Source organism: Tetrao urogallus (assembly GCF_951394365.1).
Source record: "Tetrao urogallus genome assembly, chromosome: 5".
NCBI classification, from domain to species: Eukaryota; Metazoa; Chordata; class Aves; order Galliformes; family Phasianidae; genus Tetrao; species Tetrao urogallus.
Window position 1 is genome coordinate 53,070,765 of NC_136818.1, and position 23,016 is coordinate 53,093,780.

A 23,016-nucleotide genomic window follows, 5' to 3' on the forward strand; every position below is an offset into this window, starting at 1 on the left:
TAACCAGCTTACAGCCAGCTCACTTCCATTCAGACTAGAGATGCGTGACCCACAACTTGATGTAAGTCAAACTACCAGCAAATATTTTTCAAGTGCAATCAAAATTGCTTTTCTTCAAGAAAAACAACTGAATAAAGTTTGTGAGACATCATTTCCTACCTATTTTGGTCTCCATTTGAAGAGTCGCCTTCCTCTCCTGAATCACATACGAAGTCAGATGATCACTACAAGCTTTTCTGCACCCTATGACTGTTTCCACCCCAGAATACAGTATACTGCCCACTGAAGATCATCCCTGAGAATACTGTTCTAGCTAGACACTTAGGAAGTAAGCAAAATCCCATAGCTTAAGGAAAAAGCCTGTTTACTCTGTGAGATCTTGTGGGTTTAAGAATTATTTAAAGAAATGCAGCAACTCTGAGCATTTAAAGTCCCTGAGCTAAGTGAAAATTGATAGCTGTATGTACTGAACACTTAAAAAACAAACAAACAAAAAACAGCGCTGAAGTCAGATGTAAGTTACAAGCATACAGCAGTCAGTGGTAGTTTCTTCTACTTGCTTCCTGTCACAGAAAACATGATGGCGTTCTTTGGTGAGAAACAGCAGTGAAGGAGCTCCATGACTTTGGATTCTTTCACGTCCTGATAGCGTAGCAATCTAAGGAATGGTGAGCGGAGATACCACCAGGCCATAGTGCAGCACAAGCAAGCCATCCTAGAGAGAGGAGAGAAGCTGTGTTATCGGATCACTCTGCCTTCTCCACAAGGCATTCCCATCACTGCCTGGTGTGACAGTCACAGCGTGGTTTCAATCTCACTCATTCCATTGCACTCCCCCTCTCGTAACAGGGATACAAGTTTTATAAAATACCAAAGCAGATAAAAAAACTTCCCCCTCTCACTTTACTTTTATAACTCATTTCCCATATGACACAGCAAGGTAGAATAAATAACTTCATTAAATAGTTCTAGAAGCAGCTACCAAATTCTAGCCATTAACTCTAGGCACCAAAAGTCAAACAGACATTTGAGGAAGAAGAAGGAAACGTTGTTGCCTGTTGCACAGAACTCGGATTCCAACTCCTAATGCTAATTTCAGTACCTTTACTGGCTGCTGCAGCTTACTGTTCAGTGGCTCTGTTACTTTTGACAATTGGGATAATTAAGATAGAAAGACAACAAAAAAGATCAAGTCACTTTTTCCTCTCTTTTTTTTTTTTGAAGTACAAAAGCACTGTCTTTACATTTCTACAAGTTAGCTGGAGTCCTGCATATGTCAATAATACATTCAAATAATTCCACCAGCTTCGTTAAGCCACACTGCCAGCTTACCATGACATCCTACTTCTTGATGAACAACACTGTTTAAATCCCTGTGCTTCTGCTGAAGTTAATAAAAAACCATTTCACCTGCAAGACAATACTTCCTGACTCATTACAATAAATCTTCCTTATGTAACTTAAGTTGCACAGCTGGTGAAAGACCCAGTAGTTAGTCTTCTTCCACCTCTGAAACCTGTTCCCACTCCTGATCCCCCAGGGATCTGACTTGCATTAGAACTAATTATGTAGACAGGCTTTAATAAATGTTTTCTTTTGAAGAGAGAAACACATTAATCACAGACAACATATTAACATTTCCTACCATATTTTACTTTTGATGTTTTTAGCCATTAACCTTAGGACTTAATACATGTTCCAGAGAAGTTATGTAATTCAGTGTGAGGGGGCACATTTTTAAAAACAAACAAGCCATCACAGCAACACAAACTTTAAAGATCTAAAGGCCACATAAAGACCATTCCAATTATATTTAAAAAAGTACCAAGACTGTCTTCACTTTATGCCACTGCTGCATTATACTACAGGACACATAAAGTATGACAGTGGTCTAACCAGTGTTTTGGAAGAATATAGATATTTAATTAAAAGCTCATTCACTATATAAAAATGTTTTTGACAAGTTGGTATCCTTTGCTACCCAAAACTCTCCGAGCCACTTTGCACTGCAGGAAATCTAAGATCAGGAAATCGATCTTAGATGCAGGTGAGTAGATGCCCTTGTCCACACCTCCATGAAATATTCTTTTTCTTCCCTCAGGAATTATTCTCAGACAGCCCCTACCAACACCCTGATGTTCTGCCTAAAAGATGTCTGCTTATTAGAAAATAGCTTTGTTTTGCTTCCAGTGCCACAAAGAAAAAAATAACTGCAGCTGAGCGTAAGTGTTTAACTCTCTCTTCTACTCTTATTTTCTTTAGCTCTGGCAGGTAACTGCATAACAGCAGGTGATAAAAACAGCTTCAGAGCAACAACAAATACGCACTGTGAATTTCATGCAGCCATTTCACTTTTCTTTAAAGGATGCTGACAAAAGAGGGCCTTAGTGCAGGGTAGTGCCCAACCAATCTTAACTTTAATGAATGAGAATGCAAGAAACCTCCTATTTCACTGCTGTTTTTAGTACTGCCAGGTTATTTTCCTTCATCTTTCCATTCTGTTAGTAAATGGAAATTCATTACTAATTCAAATAGATATGGGAGGAAGAACGAGCTTCCATAGCCTCATTTACTCAGTGCCTAACAAAGTGGGATGACTATGTTGTAACGTGGAGACAGGATCCTGTTTGTCTTCACTTTTTGTTACATACTTCAAAGTCACTTATCAACCTCTTGGCACGGAGTGTCATTATACCTTCACAGAGGTATGTTTGCTGCTCGTTGGCTAATTCTACAGGGAAAATGGAGGACTAACTTCCTTTTTTTTTGGAAAACTGTGATCAACACAGCTTTTCCTCTATGGAAACTTTTCTTAAAGTAAAGAAATACAAGACAGAAATGCTACAGTGCATTTTTTGATTAATGACTTACTTACATGGGAAATACCCTTCTCAAATCAAATGCCAAACCCACTGCAACTACTTCTGTACAAAGAGAAGCTGAGATATGGCCCAACAGTGGCACTGCTTACTCTGTACTTATTCACTTTCTAAGTATTATACATTTCTGTGTCTGTTCAACTGCTTTCTCTAGAGATAGAATAACAAAGAGAAGGAGACCTCACTGCTTATTACAGATCTCAAATCAGAGTACTCAGATGTGTCCAACAGAAAAGGAAAGTACGAGCTCTTCTGACAGCAGCTCCTGCCCCTAGGGCTTTTTGCCACATATTTGTGAACCTGACCTAAATTGGAAAGGATTCCACCTGTTAAATCCAAATATAAGTGTTAGAGTGAGTTGACTGACAGAAACATCATGGCATATGCACCTTTTGAAGTTGTAAGAGCAGCAGTAACAAGAAGTGCCCCACTTTCCACATTCAATATTCCCACAAAAAAAAAAAAGTAAAAGAAAAAAAAAACTTCCATGGCAGATGTATGCTAGAGGGTCACACTAATTAAATTAGATCACAGCTCTTACAGCCCAGTTCAGAAAACACTGGAAAAATACAATGGGATTGGGTTACAAGAAGGCGAGAGCCGCAAAGAGAAAAACCTCACCTGCAAGACCTCTGTGCCAGGGGCCAGGGACATAAAGGAAGCTACATTTTTTTTTTTTTTTTTTTTTTATTTTTTAGCTTTTCCCACTTGAGAATTTGTCATATCCCTCACCAATGCAGAGCTTTGAGAAGGGCAGTCAGATAGGTGAAAGCAACTTGCAGCTGGGATCACACTGCACTTGTGCAGCAAAGGAGAAGAAAGTAATGCAAGGAAGAAGTTACACAGCCATAAATAACAAGCTTCCTCCCTCAGCCATGTGATCAAACTCAATCACAGGCTAATTGTAACACTTTGTAGCAAAACTCAGCCTTTTAAAGATTTGTCAGTCTTTGAACTCTACTTTGTAGAGCTCTACTTGTAGCAAATTTGAACTCGTAGTAAATTCCAGAAGTTTCACACCATTATAAAAATTAAGCAAAGCTACTTTTCATATTAATTCTCTGCAGCAACATTTGTATTTTCCTTCTCTTAGTAAAACTAGAAAAAAAAAAAAAAAATCACATTTCAACATAATTAGAAAGATTCAACCAATCACCCCAATTCTAGAAAATGTAGTGTCTGGAATACTATCAGGATGTAACATGTATCACAGAACTGTGTTGCTGCATACAAGTGCATTTAACACCATAAAGAACAAATGCGTGAAGAAAGATTTACTCCTTTTTCTCCTAAGCCTCTATAAACTGGTAAACAATGAACGTGTTCATTTTATAAATCTAACCACTAAATTAGTTTCCTATTTACTCCAGTTACCGCAATCCAATCTGTTACCATGCAACCACTATTTTACCACCAGTTCACACCTGATGCTTTAACACTAACCTAAAATCCTGCTAGCTTTCATCTATCGGATGCTTTAACTCACTCATGCTCTGCAGGCAGTGATACACATTGTTACTCAGTAGAAAACAAACACACAAACCAACCAAAAATTTTCAGAGCAACCAAGATTATTTAATGACCACTGAGGAGAATAGGAGTCTCAAAAACATTTTAGTGATTATGATCCAGAGAAATAGATCACAAACAGTGCAAGATAAGCTGCACTGAACTTGAAGAAACTCTTCCAATATAGATGGCTAAGAATGCTTGTTTAAATTTCTGCCTTTGGCAAAGTGAAACTTACCTGCATTTTTGAAACCCCTTTTCCTCAGCAAAAAGAGTAACTGCTGACATGAATGAACATGCACATGAAAAAAAAATGGGACTCAAAACAGTTACTTTTCTCCTCTCACAGTGACTGTACTTAATAAATCAAACCCAAAGTTTACTCCCTGAAAGGACTACTCTGTTTAAGTAACTATGGAAGCTATTTTCTCAGTGTGAATAATCTACAATGAATATCAGAAGGTGGTCAATGACAATGGCAGTTTTGAAAAACATCCTAGTGAAAGCTGTTAGGAACAATTCCAGCAATACTGGTTTGCTGAGGCAGGAAGGTTATGATGATGCCCCAAGCTTAATTAAAAAAAAACATAAAAAACCTGCCAAACATTCCTGTGTACTTGCAGTCTCACTGGACCCAGAAAACCATTGAATTTTAGGTCTAGTGAAAACACAGGACTTTGCAGAAAGCAAAGATCTTCCTTCTGTTTTCCCCAAGAGAGCAGGCTTGCTAGAAATCATTACTAGCACACTTATTTTGTAATAATGAGATTTGGTATACCCTTCGAGAACAAATCCTTAGACAACTGTACTCTTTGTGGAGTTGCTGACTGGTGCTTAGCACTGAACATCAATCAGGAAGACCCTATTTTGACATGAAAGCACAGAATTGCCAGGCTTGGAAGGGATCACAAGGATCATGAATCTCCAACCCCCCTGCCACGTGCAGGGCCACCAACCTCCCCATTTAATACTAGACCAGGCTGCCCAGGGCCCCATCCAACCTGCCCTTGAACACCTCCAGGGACGGCGCATCCAGAACCTCTCTGGGCAGCCTGTTCCAGCACCTCACCACTCTCTCTGTGAAGAACTTCCCCCTGACATCCAACCTAAATCTTCCCTCCCTCAACTTAAAACCATTTCCCCATGTCCATGACAAACACAGAACTTCAATCAGGAAGATCCACTTCTGATAAGAAATGAAAACAAAACAGTTTTCATTACAGTCATTTCCCAAAAGCACTTTCATACATAAAAAGATTTTGTGCAAGGACAAAATAAAAAACTGCATACATTCAATAATTCCCCTGCTATTTCCTGAAGCTTTTTAGTATAGAGTATTTCCATCACTATTTTTGTTAATTGCTCCATGTTGTACTTACCATAAACTCATTATGTCAGAAGTGAGTTTGTTACTAGTGGTTTCTTCCTCCCAGTTTCTATACTCCCTAATGTGGGTTAGGTTAAATCTTAAGTTTTTCTTCATATTATTAGATGAACAATCAAGACATCAAGTTTGACACACAACTTCCTTTGGCTGCAGAAGCCATAATACACACCACAAGCCTTAAAGACTTTCACTTTCTGCCAGTAGCATGATCTGTATCACCCGCCCTGACTGTGGGATCTCTCCTGGTTAGTCAAATTAGGTACAGGTGCTGCATTACCCAGGACACCTTGAAACTGGCTTTCCACCCATTGCCCCTGACACGGAATCCCTCTTATAGCATAAAAGGGCTCAACATGAAATTTAAGTGTGCTGGATTGTGAGTGCACACAGACGTATAAGTCATGAGAACTGAATTTGCTAATTTAACTTCTGTGTCATCTACTTAAGTTGCTTTCCAAATACAATACCAACCTAAACCCCATTCATCCCCACTGTAGTTGATGAACCAGTAAAATTTGTTCAAACTGCCAGGTTAGGATTAATATGCTATTTACACGACATGGTTTTACTTCTATATCCTACTAAGCACTGCGGAGATTATTTCATTGGCTTTGTTGTACTTATGAAATGGTGTGACCCTTGCCATTATAAAGATATTTGGAGAGATTCCCAAGGAAATAAAAGGTTTTCTTACTTGCAGAGCCAGCAGCATTTAACATAGTAAATTACTGATAAAAAAAATAGTTGGCTACCCTCAAGCTCTGATCAGGACCTGTATAATATGCATCAAGGACATTAACTGCACTTACTATCATGCATCTTTGGTTTGTGCTTTTATGAGCAACTGTTCCCCTGATACTCCCTTGTACAGACTCAAGGTTATCCTTGGCCTTATGTGGGATACTTCAGCACTCTGATAATCTGCAGCAGAGATGCAATCACCAGGAAGAAAAACAAGAAATGTTACTCAAAAGAATGGCTGTATCACTGGTAAGACAGCAGCTTGTTTCAGAATAGAACAATTTTGTACCCAGAACATCCTCAAACCGTCGAGAACACTTCTGTTACCTGATATATTTCTCAACTACATTTACAATATAAAGAACAATTTGCATAAGATGAAAGTTTTTGTAAGTAACTTCTTCTGCTAAGTTGGTGTTACCTGATAGAATATTTCTTAATCTATTTTAAAACAGCACAAGGCCCCAGCTGCCACACATACCTGTACAGCACTCTCTCCTATGACTTGCCGGATCTCCCTCAGTGTCTGGTAGTGCTCTAGCAGGTGATCACCACATATTATGTCTACCTGTGGAAGAACACAAACACTGTCAAGTTTAACTTGACTTTGGACTAGCAGGACAATATCTAAGCCATTTAAATTTGATAGTTCATAAAGTAAAACTAAAGCTGCTTAGAATTCCACCATAGCATGTCTGACACTACAGAAATCTTTAACTTTGCTGTCAAAATGCATTTAGCACGCACAACACTATGTTTTGCCCTAAAGCTCCCTTCCATCCCCCAAGTTGGGGCTTACTTTCTGGAATGGAGAAGATAGTTTGCTTCACTTTCACTTGGGTGAGCCCACTGCAAAAAAGAAACAAACCCAAACTGTTTAGGAATAGCTGTGATGGATAAAATAGGAAGTGATATTTAAACATTAAAGTGATCACACAAACACCCAGAGTCATTCATTATCTGCAAAAAAGGGCAAGTTGTCAGTGCTTATGGCAAATAATGGGCCAGTACTACCCTCACTCCTATTCTGAGCAACAAAACACATGAGTAAGTTTGCTTAAGACTGCTTGGAAGAAAGATATGAATAAAAAACATTAAGCTCACTGTATACCACTAGTATACTAGTATTGTCAGCAAGTACTTTTCACACAGTCCTTCTTTAAAATGTAATCAATGTTTCTGTGATGGAAGAAACGGGCATACTCAGCAATCCTAAATAACATCCTCAACTGCAGCTTAACTACATCAACAATGTCTGCAATTCCAGAGAAAGCACTTTTGTTAAGTAGCTGTGCACAAGAAGTGTTACTCTGGGGAAAAAAAAAAAAAAAAAAAAAAAAAAAAAAGAGATTCATAGTGAGGCACTCCAGATTCCTTTCGCCTTGTCTATTACAAAAAAATAAGCTTCTCTATTAGAAGCAACCAATCCAGCACTGTTTCCTCTCACAACTGCAGCTTTATTATATTCTCATTCTCAGCAATTCCTAGAGAGGGCTTTCATTTGTATTATAATGATCAAACCTCAAAGATAAAAGCATTGTCAGCATGTTGTTACGTAGCTGTAGGGAGGGACAAGTTTATGCTTTGCCACTACAGTGGTCAGGGAGTATATACTGCAATATTGTTACCTGTCCTCTTACAAGGTTTTACAGCCCACTACACTTTGTGCTTCAGCTGCTCAATCTGTCTGTACATACACTCCTTTGCACACTGACATCTCTCTCCTACTCTTCATGAAAAAAAATCTAGAAACATTTGTGTCTCATGCTTGAAGAGTGTATTGTTCTTAGCTTTGGGAACAACAGAATTCTAATCCTTAGAGATAAATTCATTTATATACTATGAGAATGTTATGAAATACTCCATTTCTAACAGAATAAATCTTAAATATTGGTTCCAGAAAGCACACATGATATAAACTGCTTAGTATTATTTCTGCTTTTAGCTTCCAGGAAGAAGCCAGCAAGTAAACGTCAATCTGGACATAACATTAAACGTTGATATCATATATATAACAAATACATACATAGTTGGATATGTTTGTTAAATACCTTTTTTTTTTTTTTTTTCTTCAGTGGTTTTCAGTTATTTCTCCTGTTTCCCTGGCATTCTAGCCTCTACAGTTATTACTGTAGGAAGACAGACTTGCCTGCCTTGTTTTCCAGTGACGTATGAATTTAATGACTTCTCCTTTAAAAGCTATGTTCACAATTTTCATACTGTAAATGAAAATTCAATCTTGTTCTCACTGATATAAATATTTACATGCACACTTTATATTTTCTGTAGAAAGAGAAAAAAATATTTATTTTCTCAATATAGGATGTAAACAAGGTGGCAACTGCTGACAGTCTTTCAAAACAGAATGAGAATTCTTGATTCAAAATATCCCATAGTTGACCCTCTTGCTGCTCCAGTTTCAAATAGCAGTTATTAGAGATTCAGTGTCTTCTAACAGATTTTTTTTTCCCCACATTCACCTTCTCATATGCTCTTCATGTTATTTCCTAATCCTCTCACTCTAGCACCAAAGCCAGAATTTCTGCCTGCTAATCATTATACCGAGATTCATTCTGTAATGACAAAAAAAAAAGCCACAAAAGAAAAATCCGAGGTCAGTGTGGAAATCAGTTGCAAAATCCATGCCTCTAAGGAATCCTCGTGCCTTAGAGAAATTACTATATTCTGTTATGAAAGAGGCACCAGCAACACAAGTGATGTGAGTCTACTTTAGTCTTGACGAGCTGGTAAAACTGTTGTCAGCTAACAGTACTGACAAGTGAGACAGCACTGAATACAGCTTGGCCTTTTGCTTAAGGGAAAAATGAACGGGCAGCTAGTTAACTCAAACACAACTTCAAAAATCTGATTAAAACAAAGTAGTCTTTATGGGCATCTATTAGGTGACATGTTTTCTGCACTCAAGAGCCATTTCCCCCACAAGAACATGGTAACAGGCAATTACAAATTAATACTCACCAAGTAAGATGAAGTTAAAAAGGAAAATGGTTGTATAAGGGACAACCTCAAGAGAAATTTTGGCCTAGAAAGCACTAGATCTCAATCAATGGTTTCTATGACAACCCAGGGAAGGACAAAGAAAACAGTTTTGGAGGTCACCATGAGTATTTCGGAGTTATTCAAAACCTGCAATTTGCCTTTCTAAGGTACCAGAAACATCTGTTCCAAGGGCTAAGACTGGCACTAAGAGGCTGCATCAGCAATGACACTGTATGAGAACAGACTTTCTTCCAATCTTATCCCACAGGCTGCAGTTTACACACATACCTGCAGGAATGCAAATATGATGCAGGATGACTTCAAAGGAAAAAACACGTTAAAATAAATCCCATTTTCGCCTAACTCAAAGTAATGAACAGAAAAAAAAAAATAAATCTCAGGTTTAGTGTATTAGATGAGCCCAAAATCTAAAAGATTTGCCTACCTTTATATTCATATTTTTCATTCTAACACGTCCATTCACAACTTTCAAACCCTGTTTGCTTCCTTCAATGTACAGTTTGATTTTACTGACATTTTGCTCCTCTCTCAGTTTCTGCCTTCATATCCTCTCACACTCATACACTTCCCCATCTACCTACTCAATTTTATCTTTGAAACAGCAGGTTATTCTTTGCTTTGAATTTCACCTGCTGAAATCTTACATGACACTATAGAAACTTCATACACAAAATAATGATAATTCAAACACACTGCAAATTGATTGGGAGAGTTCCTCCTATTTCTGCATTAACAAACAACAGAGGCATAGGCATTAGATCATAGTGAACTAGCAAGTGTCCCTGTAAGTGCTGTACCTGACAAGCAGGATCCAGATCCATCTTCCTTCTGAGGAATTTCTCCACGTGTCCAATCGTTGCCTCCCCTGAAACACGCACAAACTTCTTTTCCAAAGGCTGCAAAGAATAAACACATGATCTTAAGACCCTGTATATTTTCAGCCATCATTTCTGGCAATCCCCAAACCTGACTGAAGGCCCACTAACTGCAGAAGACAGCTCATGTTTTGGAATTCTCTTGGATCTATTTCCAGATTACCTCACAGGGAAAGGACTGTGTATTAACAGATTCTGCACTCAAACTTTCTGCTGTTTGAAACAACACTTAAAAGTAACTATTGACTTCAGTCCTATTTCACTACTGAAATAAAGGAGAATGGGATTTCCTATTAATTCACATAAATTGGTATTACAGAGCATTTCAAGATCTCTTCCCTTCAACCCCTCTCTGCTTCTAAAAAGCTTTTATTCAGAAGCACGAGAGATTTCCTAAGATTTGCTTTTCTCCATTTTTCTCCATGTTGGGCTTGCACATCAGACATGAATTTAAACAGTTAAATGCTATCATTTCGTAATGCAAGGAACTTAACTTGCTTAGCATGTTAGAAGTATTGTGGATTGGGTTGGAATTAACAGTCCATAAAATACCAGAATACATTAAAATGCAGAACACAAGGACCAAAATAGTAGAATGGGCTTTTCATATAATTTCCATATACTTTCTTAGCAAGGACTTCAACAAGAGTACATTTATCATGTCAGCCTCAAAGATTTAAATGGGTTTCTTCTCTGTGGATAAAATTTTGAACAGCTGACTGATAATATGGGCAGCTAAGCAAATGGGCACAAAGGCAGAGCAGATGACTGCATTCAGTATGATAAATGGATTCCATTTGTGTCAGTTAATTGAATTTACGTTAACTTCTGAACAGTTGTGGTTTACTATTTAGCTTCATCATATTCTTTCAATTTGAAAAACAAGTCAGAGCAGAGTGTCAAATAGTACCCCTTAATTAAACAATGAATTAAAATAAATACTTGATGGAAAGCTCACAGAGGTCTAAAGACTACCCTTGAATTCAATCATGAATTAAAATATCTATCCATGATAACTGTATCCACGATAATTGTACTTTTGGAGCAACAGTTTGATTTATTCATGTGTAAGAGCTAGAAATGCCAATAGGACCAGAGTAAGAGCCTAAGCTGGCTGAAAGCTTGATGATACCAGGTTTACACTTAGTGCAGAAAGGTTTATGGCCATGAGCCTTATAACTTGTTCTCTCAATCCACCCCAGGGAAAAAAACAAAACAACAACAAAAACCACTTCAATACATTAATTCCATGTCTAATCTAACTTTTTTTTCTGAATAAGTAATTGAGGAAAGAGTAATACCAAGAAGCAATTAGAGTATGTTTTGTGAGAAATGAATAAGAGAGGGACTTGGAAAGTAGATGAGTAAACCTCTCGATCATGAAACAGAAATAGAGAACAGGAAGATACAAAAAGAAAAAAAAAATACATTGAAGCAGGGAGGTAATATGCAGGAAAAAAGAATTGGAAATGCTGTAGAAGATACCTGTTAGAAGATGGGATATTTCTATAAAGAACATACAGGAATCTAAATAGGCATTTGTGCAGAATGGCACTTCAGTCTATGGATGGTGGCATTATGAGCAGCACACAACGATTCCCTGAGAGATCAGGTGGGCAGCCTGTGGCCTTCAACATCCTCAGAGAACTAGAATTAAACTGAGTGGAAATGCACTATTTATTACTTAAAAGGGAAGAATACGCACAAAATCCCTTTTCTGAGTCACTAATTCATTTTTTAAATTATGTTAAGAGCTAAACACGTTTTAAAAGGCAAAACCATTCCTACTGGAACAGCATGAGGAATATCAGATAGAATAAATGCCTGACACAGATTTTATAAATAGAAAACATTGGTTAATAAAACATTTGAATTCCCCTACAGTCATTTGTGGCAGGCCCAAAATGGAGAAGAGAAAAATCAAACAAAAAAACAACAAAAAAAAAAGGCAAATAGGAGACATGAAGGATTGGAGGTGATGTAAAAACAAGAACATTAAAAAAAAAATAAAAAATAGTGTGATAGATAAGGAGAAAAAAGAACATACAAAATGCTGGCTGGTGCTTGGAAAAACAAGTGAATAAAATTGGCAGGTATATTTTTAGAAATACTGCTTCTCTTCTATAGAAAAACTTCTATTTGTGAAACTGAACTTAAGTTTTCACACTTTGTGCACATGAAATCTTATTTACCTAACACTTTGAGATTGCCTCCCAAGTTCTCTCATACCAAGTGTCATTAGTATTTAAAAGTACCAGAAATAACTGTTGTCATATCCAACAGTTCAGATTTGTGCTTGAAAATATATTGATTAGAGATCAGCTGAGAACAAAGGAAATCAGTAAAAAAAAATGAATTAGGACAATCTATATTTCAGTTAGCAATACGATTCTATTGAAATCACTATAGAGCAAAATTGGAGTTTTACTGGTGCTGCGAGCAGCAAAACATCTCATTGTTATTCTGTGCCATTCCATCTTTTGATTCCTACAAGCCCCAAAACAATGAAATGCAAAACACACTGTGTTGTTTTGAATTACATCTCCTCCTTGCCCTGAACAGACTTTTATTTTCTAGATGTTTAGCCAAAATAGTGGAAGAGCATACTCTGCAAATCTCTAGTTACAGCCTACAAAATAATGTAGGCATTAAACAGCGAGCAGTGCATCCACAGATGTCAACCAATTCAGTTCAGTATAACGATGCACAGCAGAAGATACCCTTCAGGATGATAGGAATGCTATTTCTTACTCATCAGAACTGCCACTGTTGAGACAACTAGCTTTGTTAGTGAGGGGATGCAGGAAAGCCGTTTGCTGCAAGCTATGGAAGCGCTGTCTAGAAAATTTGCATTGCTTTCTGTTGCAATTTCAACCATGTAGAAAAAGTTACCATTTTTTATACCTTGGGTAATGCTTCCTTTGAGTAACCTGGGCAAGCTTTGAAGTATGTCTAGCTGTGAAAAAACTTTTAGAGAAGGACTGCACTTCTGCCTGGTATTCCAAGAAAAGCCATAGTAATGCACCTTTTGGTAGGAAATGCAAGAATAATAACCTAGAATTACTCAAGTGAAGTTTCATTGATATCGTTCCCACTCTCCTGCCATATCTAATTCCTCAGCCTTGGAAGCATTCACTTCCTACTCTGTGATGCTATACAACAACAGGTGTGAACATATGTTGTATTCCATTATGCTGCTAAAAGTTCAGGCTGTACTCAACATAAGAAAAATAAAGACAAACTAAATTAAATACATTCAGGTTGTACATATTTCTGAAGTAAATCATGTAAGAGAAAAGTTCAAATCACATCTGCACCTTAAAATTCCCTGTGCCTTCGTTAGCTCTGAAAAACAAGAGAAAACACAATCAATATTGCTAAGGTTAACAATTAGTAACACCCTCAAGCTCTTTATTGTAATGACTATTAAATTATAAGCCTGGCATATTAAGCTCATTTTTAAAATCAGACTTTTCCTTCCATTAAAATCAAGTATATGAAACAACATTAGCCAAAAGTTATTCATCTTCTTCTCCTAGCCTTCACTTGGTACCCCATTTCTTTCTTTTGAATTCAGTTACTTAGGACTTTGATAAACTTTATCTACATGAAATGAAAAAAAGCAATACTCACTAAAGCCATATTTTACATGCAATATAAGTTTTCATAGGAATAAGTTGTAATATCAATGCTGTTATAATATCCATACTTCATCATCCTCAACAGTTGGAACCTTAATGCACAGTTCCTAGAAGCCACTGACAGAACACACCCAAACACCAAAGAGGCTTTCAGTGCTTTCCAGACTATAATTACAAGATTAATAGTAATGCTGTCTAGGAACTCAGGAAAGCTGCAGGAACTTCTCTGGCAGGTCAAACACACACAGAGGTGGAAAATGACCAAATTCCCAGCTGCCCACAATGGAGGTTCATTGATTTGCACAGCCTGAGCATGTGAGCTCCCACTTATCTACATACAGCATTCCCATCTCGTAGCACAGTATACAAATTTCTCAGTGAATTAAGCTCAATACATGACGTTTCACTACTCTTGCATTACTTTAGCAAGTGCATATGTATGACAGAGGTAAAATACAGTATTTCACTGTGCTGGAGAGAGCTAAGAAGAAATATCACTATAAATTGACAATATTTCTACTGACCATTTAATAGAGCAAACAAATGTGCAATGCTTGTGCAGACCACAAATTAGCATGGCACTTCAGATTACTGTAATTAGCTATCAAACAGATTTAAGTAGAAGCATTACCAATTTTTTGCTGCTGAATTGAAATGTAAAGTTACTAGGAAGCAAACAGACAAGCTTTTCCACTCTTGCTATTTTGATACAGTTCCACTGTTTCAGGAGATGGTTTAACACATCTAAATACATGCATAGTTTAAAGCTTACAAAGTAACAATTACTGCTGGATTGTTTCATCTATTCCAAGCTTCCCTTCTCCAAAGAGCTTTTTGAACATCTCACTGCCAAGATAAGCTCTTTGATTTTGATCTTTGAAGAAAACAGATTAAGCCTTAAACATAAAAATAAGATCAAACATTTAAAAAAAAAAAAACAACACACCCTAACACAAATTGCACAACAGACATTAAGTCAATATCCTTCTTTAATCTGAATCTTTCTGGACACCACTCCATCTAAGTAATGAAAGCAGAGGAGAGTTCTGCATACTGTAGATTGTATTTGCACAATTGCACTTGCCTTGGTGCTAGACTACAATAGAAACTTAACCTAAACCTGCCAGAATAACAAATGCAACACAGATTCAAAAGCCATCTTGTTCTACACACAGGCATGTAAATGTTTAATTCATTTTGAGGTATAAATTGCCCTTCTATTTCTTCTTACTCTGCAAAAAAGAAAAATGTACCTGCTGAGAATCACCAAGGGCCACAGTGGGAGTAACCAGGAACCATGACAGTGGAGCTCTAAATCACAGTACTTTCACCACAATTAATTCAAACTGTATCTGATCCTGCAGACAAGATAATGTAACAAAGCTTTCCACACAGTGATCAAGAAACAGTATCCCAACCTGAAAGGGATATAACTGGAATCCAATTTCAGTTATTTGATGTCATTTTACATGGTAACTGGCAATAGGACACCTTCAAGTGAAGGCACTGTTGGTGTGAGCAAGTTCCTTCTGCCACCTGGTGGGCCAGCACAGCACTGGCTGCTACCTGACAGGTCCCAGAACAAGCTGCTTTCTATACAACACACATTGAACAATCGTGTCTTTGCTTCACTCTCCTTGTACAATATATGACTCTTGGTTTACTTGTAATGATCCTGCTCATAACACAAAACCATTGATTTCCTCCTCATCTCGCTTCTTCCAACTCAGGGATGCGTTCCCACATCATCCTACTCAACAGAATAGCAATGTAATACATTGTTTAAAAAGAGGAATCTAAGACAGAGACTGCATTGAAACATAACAAAGGACTGCACGTGCTCAATCTGAGACATCTGAAACTGAATCTGTTTGCAGAACACTTCATAGTACAGTCTTAGTCATGACTCTCACTGCTTTAAAATGTACACGTGAGCACAAAGTGCTCTTGATAGTCAAGCAGGCAGAAAACTAACACGGAATTCAACTAAGTGGATATAAAAGCATGTTCTATAGCAGTGGCACGGATTCTTCTGTAGACATTTAGCTCAAAAAACTTCTCTTACTGCAATCTCCTGTCTGAGCTATCCAAAGGATTTAAAAAAACAAAACAACAAAACCCACATGATGGGCAACGCAAATAATAAACAAGCCAGAACAGCTACATCAAAGTTCTGCACTCTGAATTCAAGAAAACACAGTAGGAACACTGGACATAAGAAGCAAAAAGGCAAGGACACAATCTCTACAAAAAGTAAGGTCAAATCAGGTTGGCATGCTTTGCTGCTAGAGTTTCCCAAGTTCTGAACACTTCACCTCATTTGTATAAATTTGCAACAATTACGTGCGCAAGTTCTCAGAACACTGTGTCAACAATCAGGCCAAAAGCAGAGGCAATCTGCACGTGTTGTACAAGAATCAAGTCACTTCCTCCCATCAATTCAAGTTCTGTGCAGTGCTCTCAGTTGTTACAGCTTTTATTCCACGCATAATAATTTCTCAGTCGCTGTTGTGAAAATTTGCAGATAGGCAAAGCAATATAATTCCTGCTTCCCATGTTCCTGAAAACAGCTCCAATGTTTGGGCTGGAATTTCCCCTCCCTGAGCTATGACTAAAGTTGATGTCCCATAAAAAAAGCTTCAGCTATAAGTCATTCAAGTCTGAGAAACTGTCAGGCAGACTTGACAGCAGACTACATTATTAGTCCCACCTAAAACATTTAGGGGAATGCCACTCTTGCTGCTCAGGTTTCCTACCTTGTCTTGGCCAGATACATTTAGAATAAAATTTCCTGTGAATTGTCTAACTGCCATTGATTGCATTTAACAAACTCATTGTAGGTCTCAAGTTCCCAGCAAACTGTCAGAGATGCTCTTAACCCCTAAATGTTGGAAAACATCCCATCAAGAACACATTTCTTTTACTGAAGCAGCACTGTAGCTTTGTGCACACTGTCTGCAAATACTGAACTGCTAAAACTTAGCTACAATGAGCTCTATATTACTCAGCAAAGCAGAAACAGGACTCTCCCAGGCACATGTCAGAGTTACTCTACAGTTTGTAACCAGGACCAGAGTGTTCTGGTCACTCATCTGCATGTGCTGTTACCCTGTAGGAAATGTAATGCCCCAAACACTAATACTGCAACCACAGTGAATTCAGAGATGTTTCCTTGCTTCCCTTTCCCCACACCCCTGCCTGGTGAGCCATCCTTAGAATACAGTTTTTTGTGGCTATAACAGAATGTCATGTACAACTGCAGTCCCCTAGTTACATGACCAAGACCTAGTACAGTCATCACTAACAGTACTGCCACCACCTACAGGGTGGAAGGAACCATAAGAGACAGGAATTTTGGTTATTCCATTTACCAAGACTACACCACTTTAAAAATAAAAATAAAATAAAAGGAATGCAAATTTTAAGGCTGTAAGCTTTTTTGAAATCTATTTTCATAAAAAGACATCTTAAATATCTTATCTGCATCATCTAGATATGCAAAACTGACTATTGCTATTACACAGTAAGCTAAAAACAGCCTCCCATCTGCTACTTGAGATGAAAGTAGTAAACACTTGAAAACAAAGAGCCCAAAACAGTTCAAGACATGAGCAGAACCCTCGCATCAGCAATTTGCCCATACATTTGTCCACAACTCACCCAATGAATTCGAGCAGTATTGAGATGTCAAGTTCTGGTGGGATCCGGAACACGGAGCCCAGAACTTTTCGAGGCCTTCCTCTGCTTGCTGGAACTGGCTGTGGGACAGCTACAATATTCAAACAGCCAAAATGCAAACACAGCTTGAAATAAAAACAGAATAAGATGCTAACATGTGCCAACCAAAACGGATGAGCTCAAAGGGAAAAAGTGCCCATGACACTCATCCTATTTTTTTTTTTTTTTTTTTTTTTAAATAAACTAAATCAGCTCTGTGCACATTTCTTGCTGTGTATGTGAGCCAGCATTTTGCTAGCTTTCAGCACAGCAATTCTCAAAAGAGATGTTTTTTTGTCTTACTATCAAACAAACAACTAAGATAATCCCTCACCTGTCAATGGACATTCAAGTTCTTATCCTATTAGACTTCCTTAACTCATAATATTTACTAGGGGCTAGAAAATACAATTAGCACATACTTAACAAACTTTCCTGGGCAAAAGTAAAATATAAACTGTAAAAACACCCAAACACAACCTTGGTTTAAGTGTTGCTATTTTCCACGTTTTACTTTAGTAACTTGAATCTCACATTCCCAACACTACAAATTTACTTTAGTTGTGAGCTAATATTTCAAGGAAAACTACTAAAAATAAATGGGATAGTAAGTATCTCCTTAATGACATCCTCTAAATGATTATAGCTCACCTGGTTTGGGCACTTCTAATCCTCTTTCTTTATAGAAGTCATGCATTTGTTTTTTTTCTCCTGAAAAAAACAAAAAACAAAAACCACAGAATAGATTGAAATGTTATTTCAGATGCTGAGAACATACAGTTTCCAATGGTTAGAACTGAAACCATTTCCAAGTGCCAACAAGTGTTCATTATCGTTAGTATTCCATTCAAAGTTCAGCTGCTTAAAACACCCACACTTAGCAAAAAACTTGAAGTTGGACAAAACTCATACTGAACTATGTGCACAAAGCAGTATCCTTCTGACTGTTAATCCTCTTACATCTATACCACGTACAGTCCATACACACAGTCCCCCTGAGCAGACAGCATAGATTCAATGGCTCCCCAAGCACAAGTTAATGGATAGTGAATGTACATAATCAGAAGGAAAAAAAAATAAAAATCATAGCTTTGATGATTAAAAAAAAAAAAAAAATCAAACAATAAAAAACAAGATTTCAGAGAATCTGTCAGTCCCAGCAGTTTGTTTTTTGTTCCTCCTGAGAGGAGGAACAATTAGACAAAATGATATTTTCTTTATTTGCATGAAGCGTGACTGTGAAAATGATCTGAATGTGTACCCAGAAACAGTCACAGCTGCTTCGCATGAGATAGAAAACAAACCAAAATGTCTTCAGCACAACTGCAGTGTCCAGCATCAGAATTGAGGCTTTTTCCTGCTGTGATGTTTTTCAGGAAAAAAAAAAAAAAACCCACAAAAAAATAAAGTTGCCATTTTAAAAACAAAATGCACATTAGCTTGCAAATAACCAGATCTAGAATAGGAATTTAGGACCATTAACAAGGCTTACTTAAGCACCACAACTGTTTTATTGTAGTGATTAAAAATAGAACTTCCAGATCACTGCTGTATATCGTGTTGCATTTTACACATATAGACCTGTCCAGGGTACACACAGCCATGTGTAACAGAACTTAGCAGCCAGAAAAATGCCAGTTTGCACAGGTAATTCATTAGGATTGATAACCAAATGTTGTGAAACTGTTTCTAAGGAGCTCAGAGTTAAAATGGGACTTTGAATTACTGCCCTTTCTGCTTACTCGTTCCAATCTCTAGATGGCAATAAAATAAAGAAATGGACTTACTTTCCTCCAAATTGACAACTAATTTATAGACTATGTCTTGTAGTTGCCTGTCCAGTCTATCAAAGAGAAAAAAAGAAGTCTTTAATGTAAAGTATTCTCTATTTCACCAAACTGCAACAAAACTGCTAAATACACTGTTGAAATGATGTATGTAAGAGACAGAGCAGCAACTCCACCTGCCTAAATTCATGTCCTGCCAAGAGAGCTCTGATAGAAGAAGCCATATTAAAAAAAAAAAAAAAAAAAAAAAAAAAAAGCAGCAACACTCTGCAAGAACAGTTCAGTAAATTGAAACTCCATTTTCAGAATTAGTAAATACTAATGCCGTGCCAACAAAGACGGGTCTATCCAAAGCAAATAGCTTGAGATCTTTCTCTCATAATCTACAACACTGTACAAATACACAACATTACCCAGGGTGGAAGGGTAAACAAACCCTGGAAAAGAGAAAGAAACTGAATAATTTTATTTTCACTATTGAGATGAAACTTACAAAAACAAATGTCTTCCTTGTAACTATATCTTCATTCTAAACTGGAAAGCACTACAGGCAGTAAAATCATACTTTCAAAAGCAAATGCAAAACTTGATGTTATGCCTACAGAAGTGCAACAGAGTTATTACCTGATGTTATAGAGGGGCTGTGTCTGATGTACAACTATATTGCATTTTGGACATCTGTTGCTATAGTAGAAGTGTCTCACTATGCAGCTTTTACAAACTGTAAAAGAATAAAATAAAATCTTGTTAAGTCACATGTCCGTTCTACAATAACATCTGCTTAAGCAAGAGAAGCATTCAGATTTGTCAAATAGTTTGTTAGAAATAAAATGAAGTATTTCAGCAGCGCTAACAAACACTAACAAACTGCCTGTACCGTTCACACGATACAACACGTAGGTTTATAATCCTACTGGTACAAAGGTAGGTGTTTAATGTTCTAAGTGCAATACCCAGGACAAAAGCAGAGTTATGCCAACAGACTGACTGCTACAGATAAAAGGTTTGCTGAAAAGCATCCTACAAACAATTTCAGACGAACAACCAAGGTAAGAAATACTTCTGCAATTTTCACGTGTTGCAATTTTCATGTGTTTTATGCATACCTAACATATGTAGCAGTTCTATTTTCATTTTACTTGGGCTTCATCCTTCCCTGCACTTTCTTCCCTACCTCCCTCCTAACCTAGTAAGCTGACTTCATCTTTGACTGAGTTAATGATTTTCTGATGTTTGATATAAGCATCAATATGTTTCCCTTAAGGACAGTTAGCTTCAAATAGCAGATTATCTTTGTGAAGTCAGAACACTTGAATATCTGTTTTTTGGTCGCACTTGCAGCTAGGTTCTTAGAATGGAAGCACTGGTACTTACAGGTGTGCAGACACTCTGTAATAGTTGTAGCATCAATAAAGTAACCTTTGCAGATGGAACACAGGATGTAAGGGGTCAACTCTGCCAGGTTTATCATACGCTACAAACAAAAACAGTTGACAAGAATTTAAAAATAGAGGTAAAGCCATGAAGTTACACAATTTCAGCTTCCAAAATATCGCAACCTGAAACCATGAACAATTAAAAAAAAAAAAAAAAGAGGACTAATACCTTGGATGTCTCATCCCTGAAGGCATTTAAGGCCAGGCTGGAGAAGGTCCAGATCTGGTGTGCAGTAATCCAGCCCACACAGCAGGGGGCTGGAGCTCAATGATCTTTGAAGTCCCTTCCAACCTAAGCCATTCTATGATGCTAAAGACTTTTGTCTAGTCTTCAGAATTGATCTTTTTGTGAGCAGTGATTTATTTCATTAATCGTACCTTAAAAGCAAACAAACTTTTGGCATGAGTTGTTTTGAATAAGCACTGTAAAAAACCAATCACTAAGAAAAAAAAAAAAAAAAAAAAAAAATCACTACTTGAAATAGATGGAGGCCCTCAGTCAAGAGGCAGATTTAGTGCTGCCTCCTGCTTCTATACAGCTAAATACTGAAGCAAGGAATGAAGTTTCACTGCCCTATATTCTGGTAATGAAGTACTTCATCAGGAACGCACACGAGGAGCTCTCCCAGCTTTGCCCAGAAGCCCACTACTTTGGGGAAGAACGAACTTCTCCCACGGCAGTGGCTTTGACAGCAGCTTTGTACTCCAGAAGGCCAACGCGCGACATTAGCACGCTGTTTGCTCCAGTCTTAAAGCCAGATCTGAGGGCTTTCCGCGCTTTGATCACGTCTGTCATTTTGCATCCACCATTTCAACAACACCAATTACGCACCAAGGCATCGTTTAAAGCAGACAGAAGGGATCTGGCTAATAACGAAAGAGCCTCTTCGCACCCGGCAGCCTTCCCAAGCCGCCAGCAGCAGGCAGCACGAACCCGCTGCTCCGCGCCGCCCCCCCTCAGCGCGCGCCGCCGCCTCGAGCAGCACGAGCCGCGCGGTGCACGCCGGGAGCTGGGCCTGCCTGCCCCGCCAACGGCCGTCGGATGCTCGCAGCTCAGCGCTCCCCCGCCTTTACACCTTTCCTCTTCTTTACCTCCCGGTCGTCGTCCGAGTCGAGCTCGCCGTCGTCTGTACCAAAGCGAACCCCGGAGTCCCCCTCGAGCTCTTCTTCCTCCATCTCCTCCTCCTCGTCATCTTCATCGTCCTCATCGCCGCTGGATTCCGAGCGGCTCCGCTCGAACTCGAAGGGCAGGGAGCGCGACCCCGAGCAGCCGGGGGCTCCCTCCATCTCCTGGTCCTCATCGGCGGGGGCCGCACCGGCACCATCCCCTCCCGACAGCCCCGAAACCACAGAGCCCGCATCCGCCTCCGCGTCCATGGCTCGGGCTGAGGGCGGGGAGCGAGCTGAGCCGGCGCCGGGGGCGACCGCGCACGCGCGGGCAGCGCTTGTGGCTGCGGGCCGGATGGCACGGCGCATGTGCAGTAGGCGTGCTGGGAGCCGTAGTTCTAGCGGGCACGGCTCTCGCCGTTGTTAACGCTTGACAGCGTTCTTGCCTAAGGACGTTCTTTCTACACTCTTCGCTCCTACTGCTAAGAATCGAGTGACTCGCTAACGCGGTGCGGCGTGTAATTCATCTAGAAAGCACGTCAGCCACAAGATAGGGGATTTTTTTTTTGGTTTTTTTTTCAAGCGCTTATTCTGTAATATCAAAGAATCCTGATTTTAACAGACAGAAAGCTGGGAAAGCACGTGACCGGCTGTAATTAATTCGGAATCAACCTCGTAATGGCACAGTCTTAGAGACATCGTTGGTCTTCTCCAAGCAGGATACCAGAGGCGGCATTGATTTTTTAATACAAAATCAATGTCACTTTGAATATGATCTCTCGCATACACGCACAGAAAGCAGCGGTCCGTCCCGCGGTTCGCGCCCATGCGATCACCGGTCCGTGTTTGCTGCAGGACGCCCGCGGAGCATCACCGCCGAACGCGGCGCACTGCGCTCCCAGCCCACCTCGCTGCC

At 38.8% G+C, this 23,016-nt stretch overlaps 1 protein-coding gene across 1 annotated transcript; it reads right to left on the reverse strand.

The window, feature by feature from the left end:
• Window positions 1–658: 658 nt before the first annotated feature.
• On the reverse strand, window positions 659–22,469 carry PCGF6 (polycomb group ring finger 6; the record flags this gene model as incomplete). Its single annotated transcript, XM_079535825.1, has 10 exons — window positions 659–715; window positions 6,998–7,080; window positions 7,316–7,365; window positions 10,335–10,433; window positions 17,714–17,822; window positions 18,422–18,481; window positions 19,558–19,613; window positions 20,182–20,278; window positions 20,932–21,031; window positions 22,086–22,469. 10 exons carry the CDS (start codon window positions 22,467–22,469, stop codon window positions 659–661), a joined length of 1,095 nt encoding a protein of 364 aa, XP_079391951.1.
• Between the last annotated feature and the right edge of the window lie 547 nt (window positions 22,470–23,016).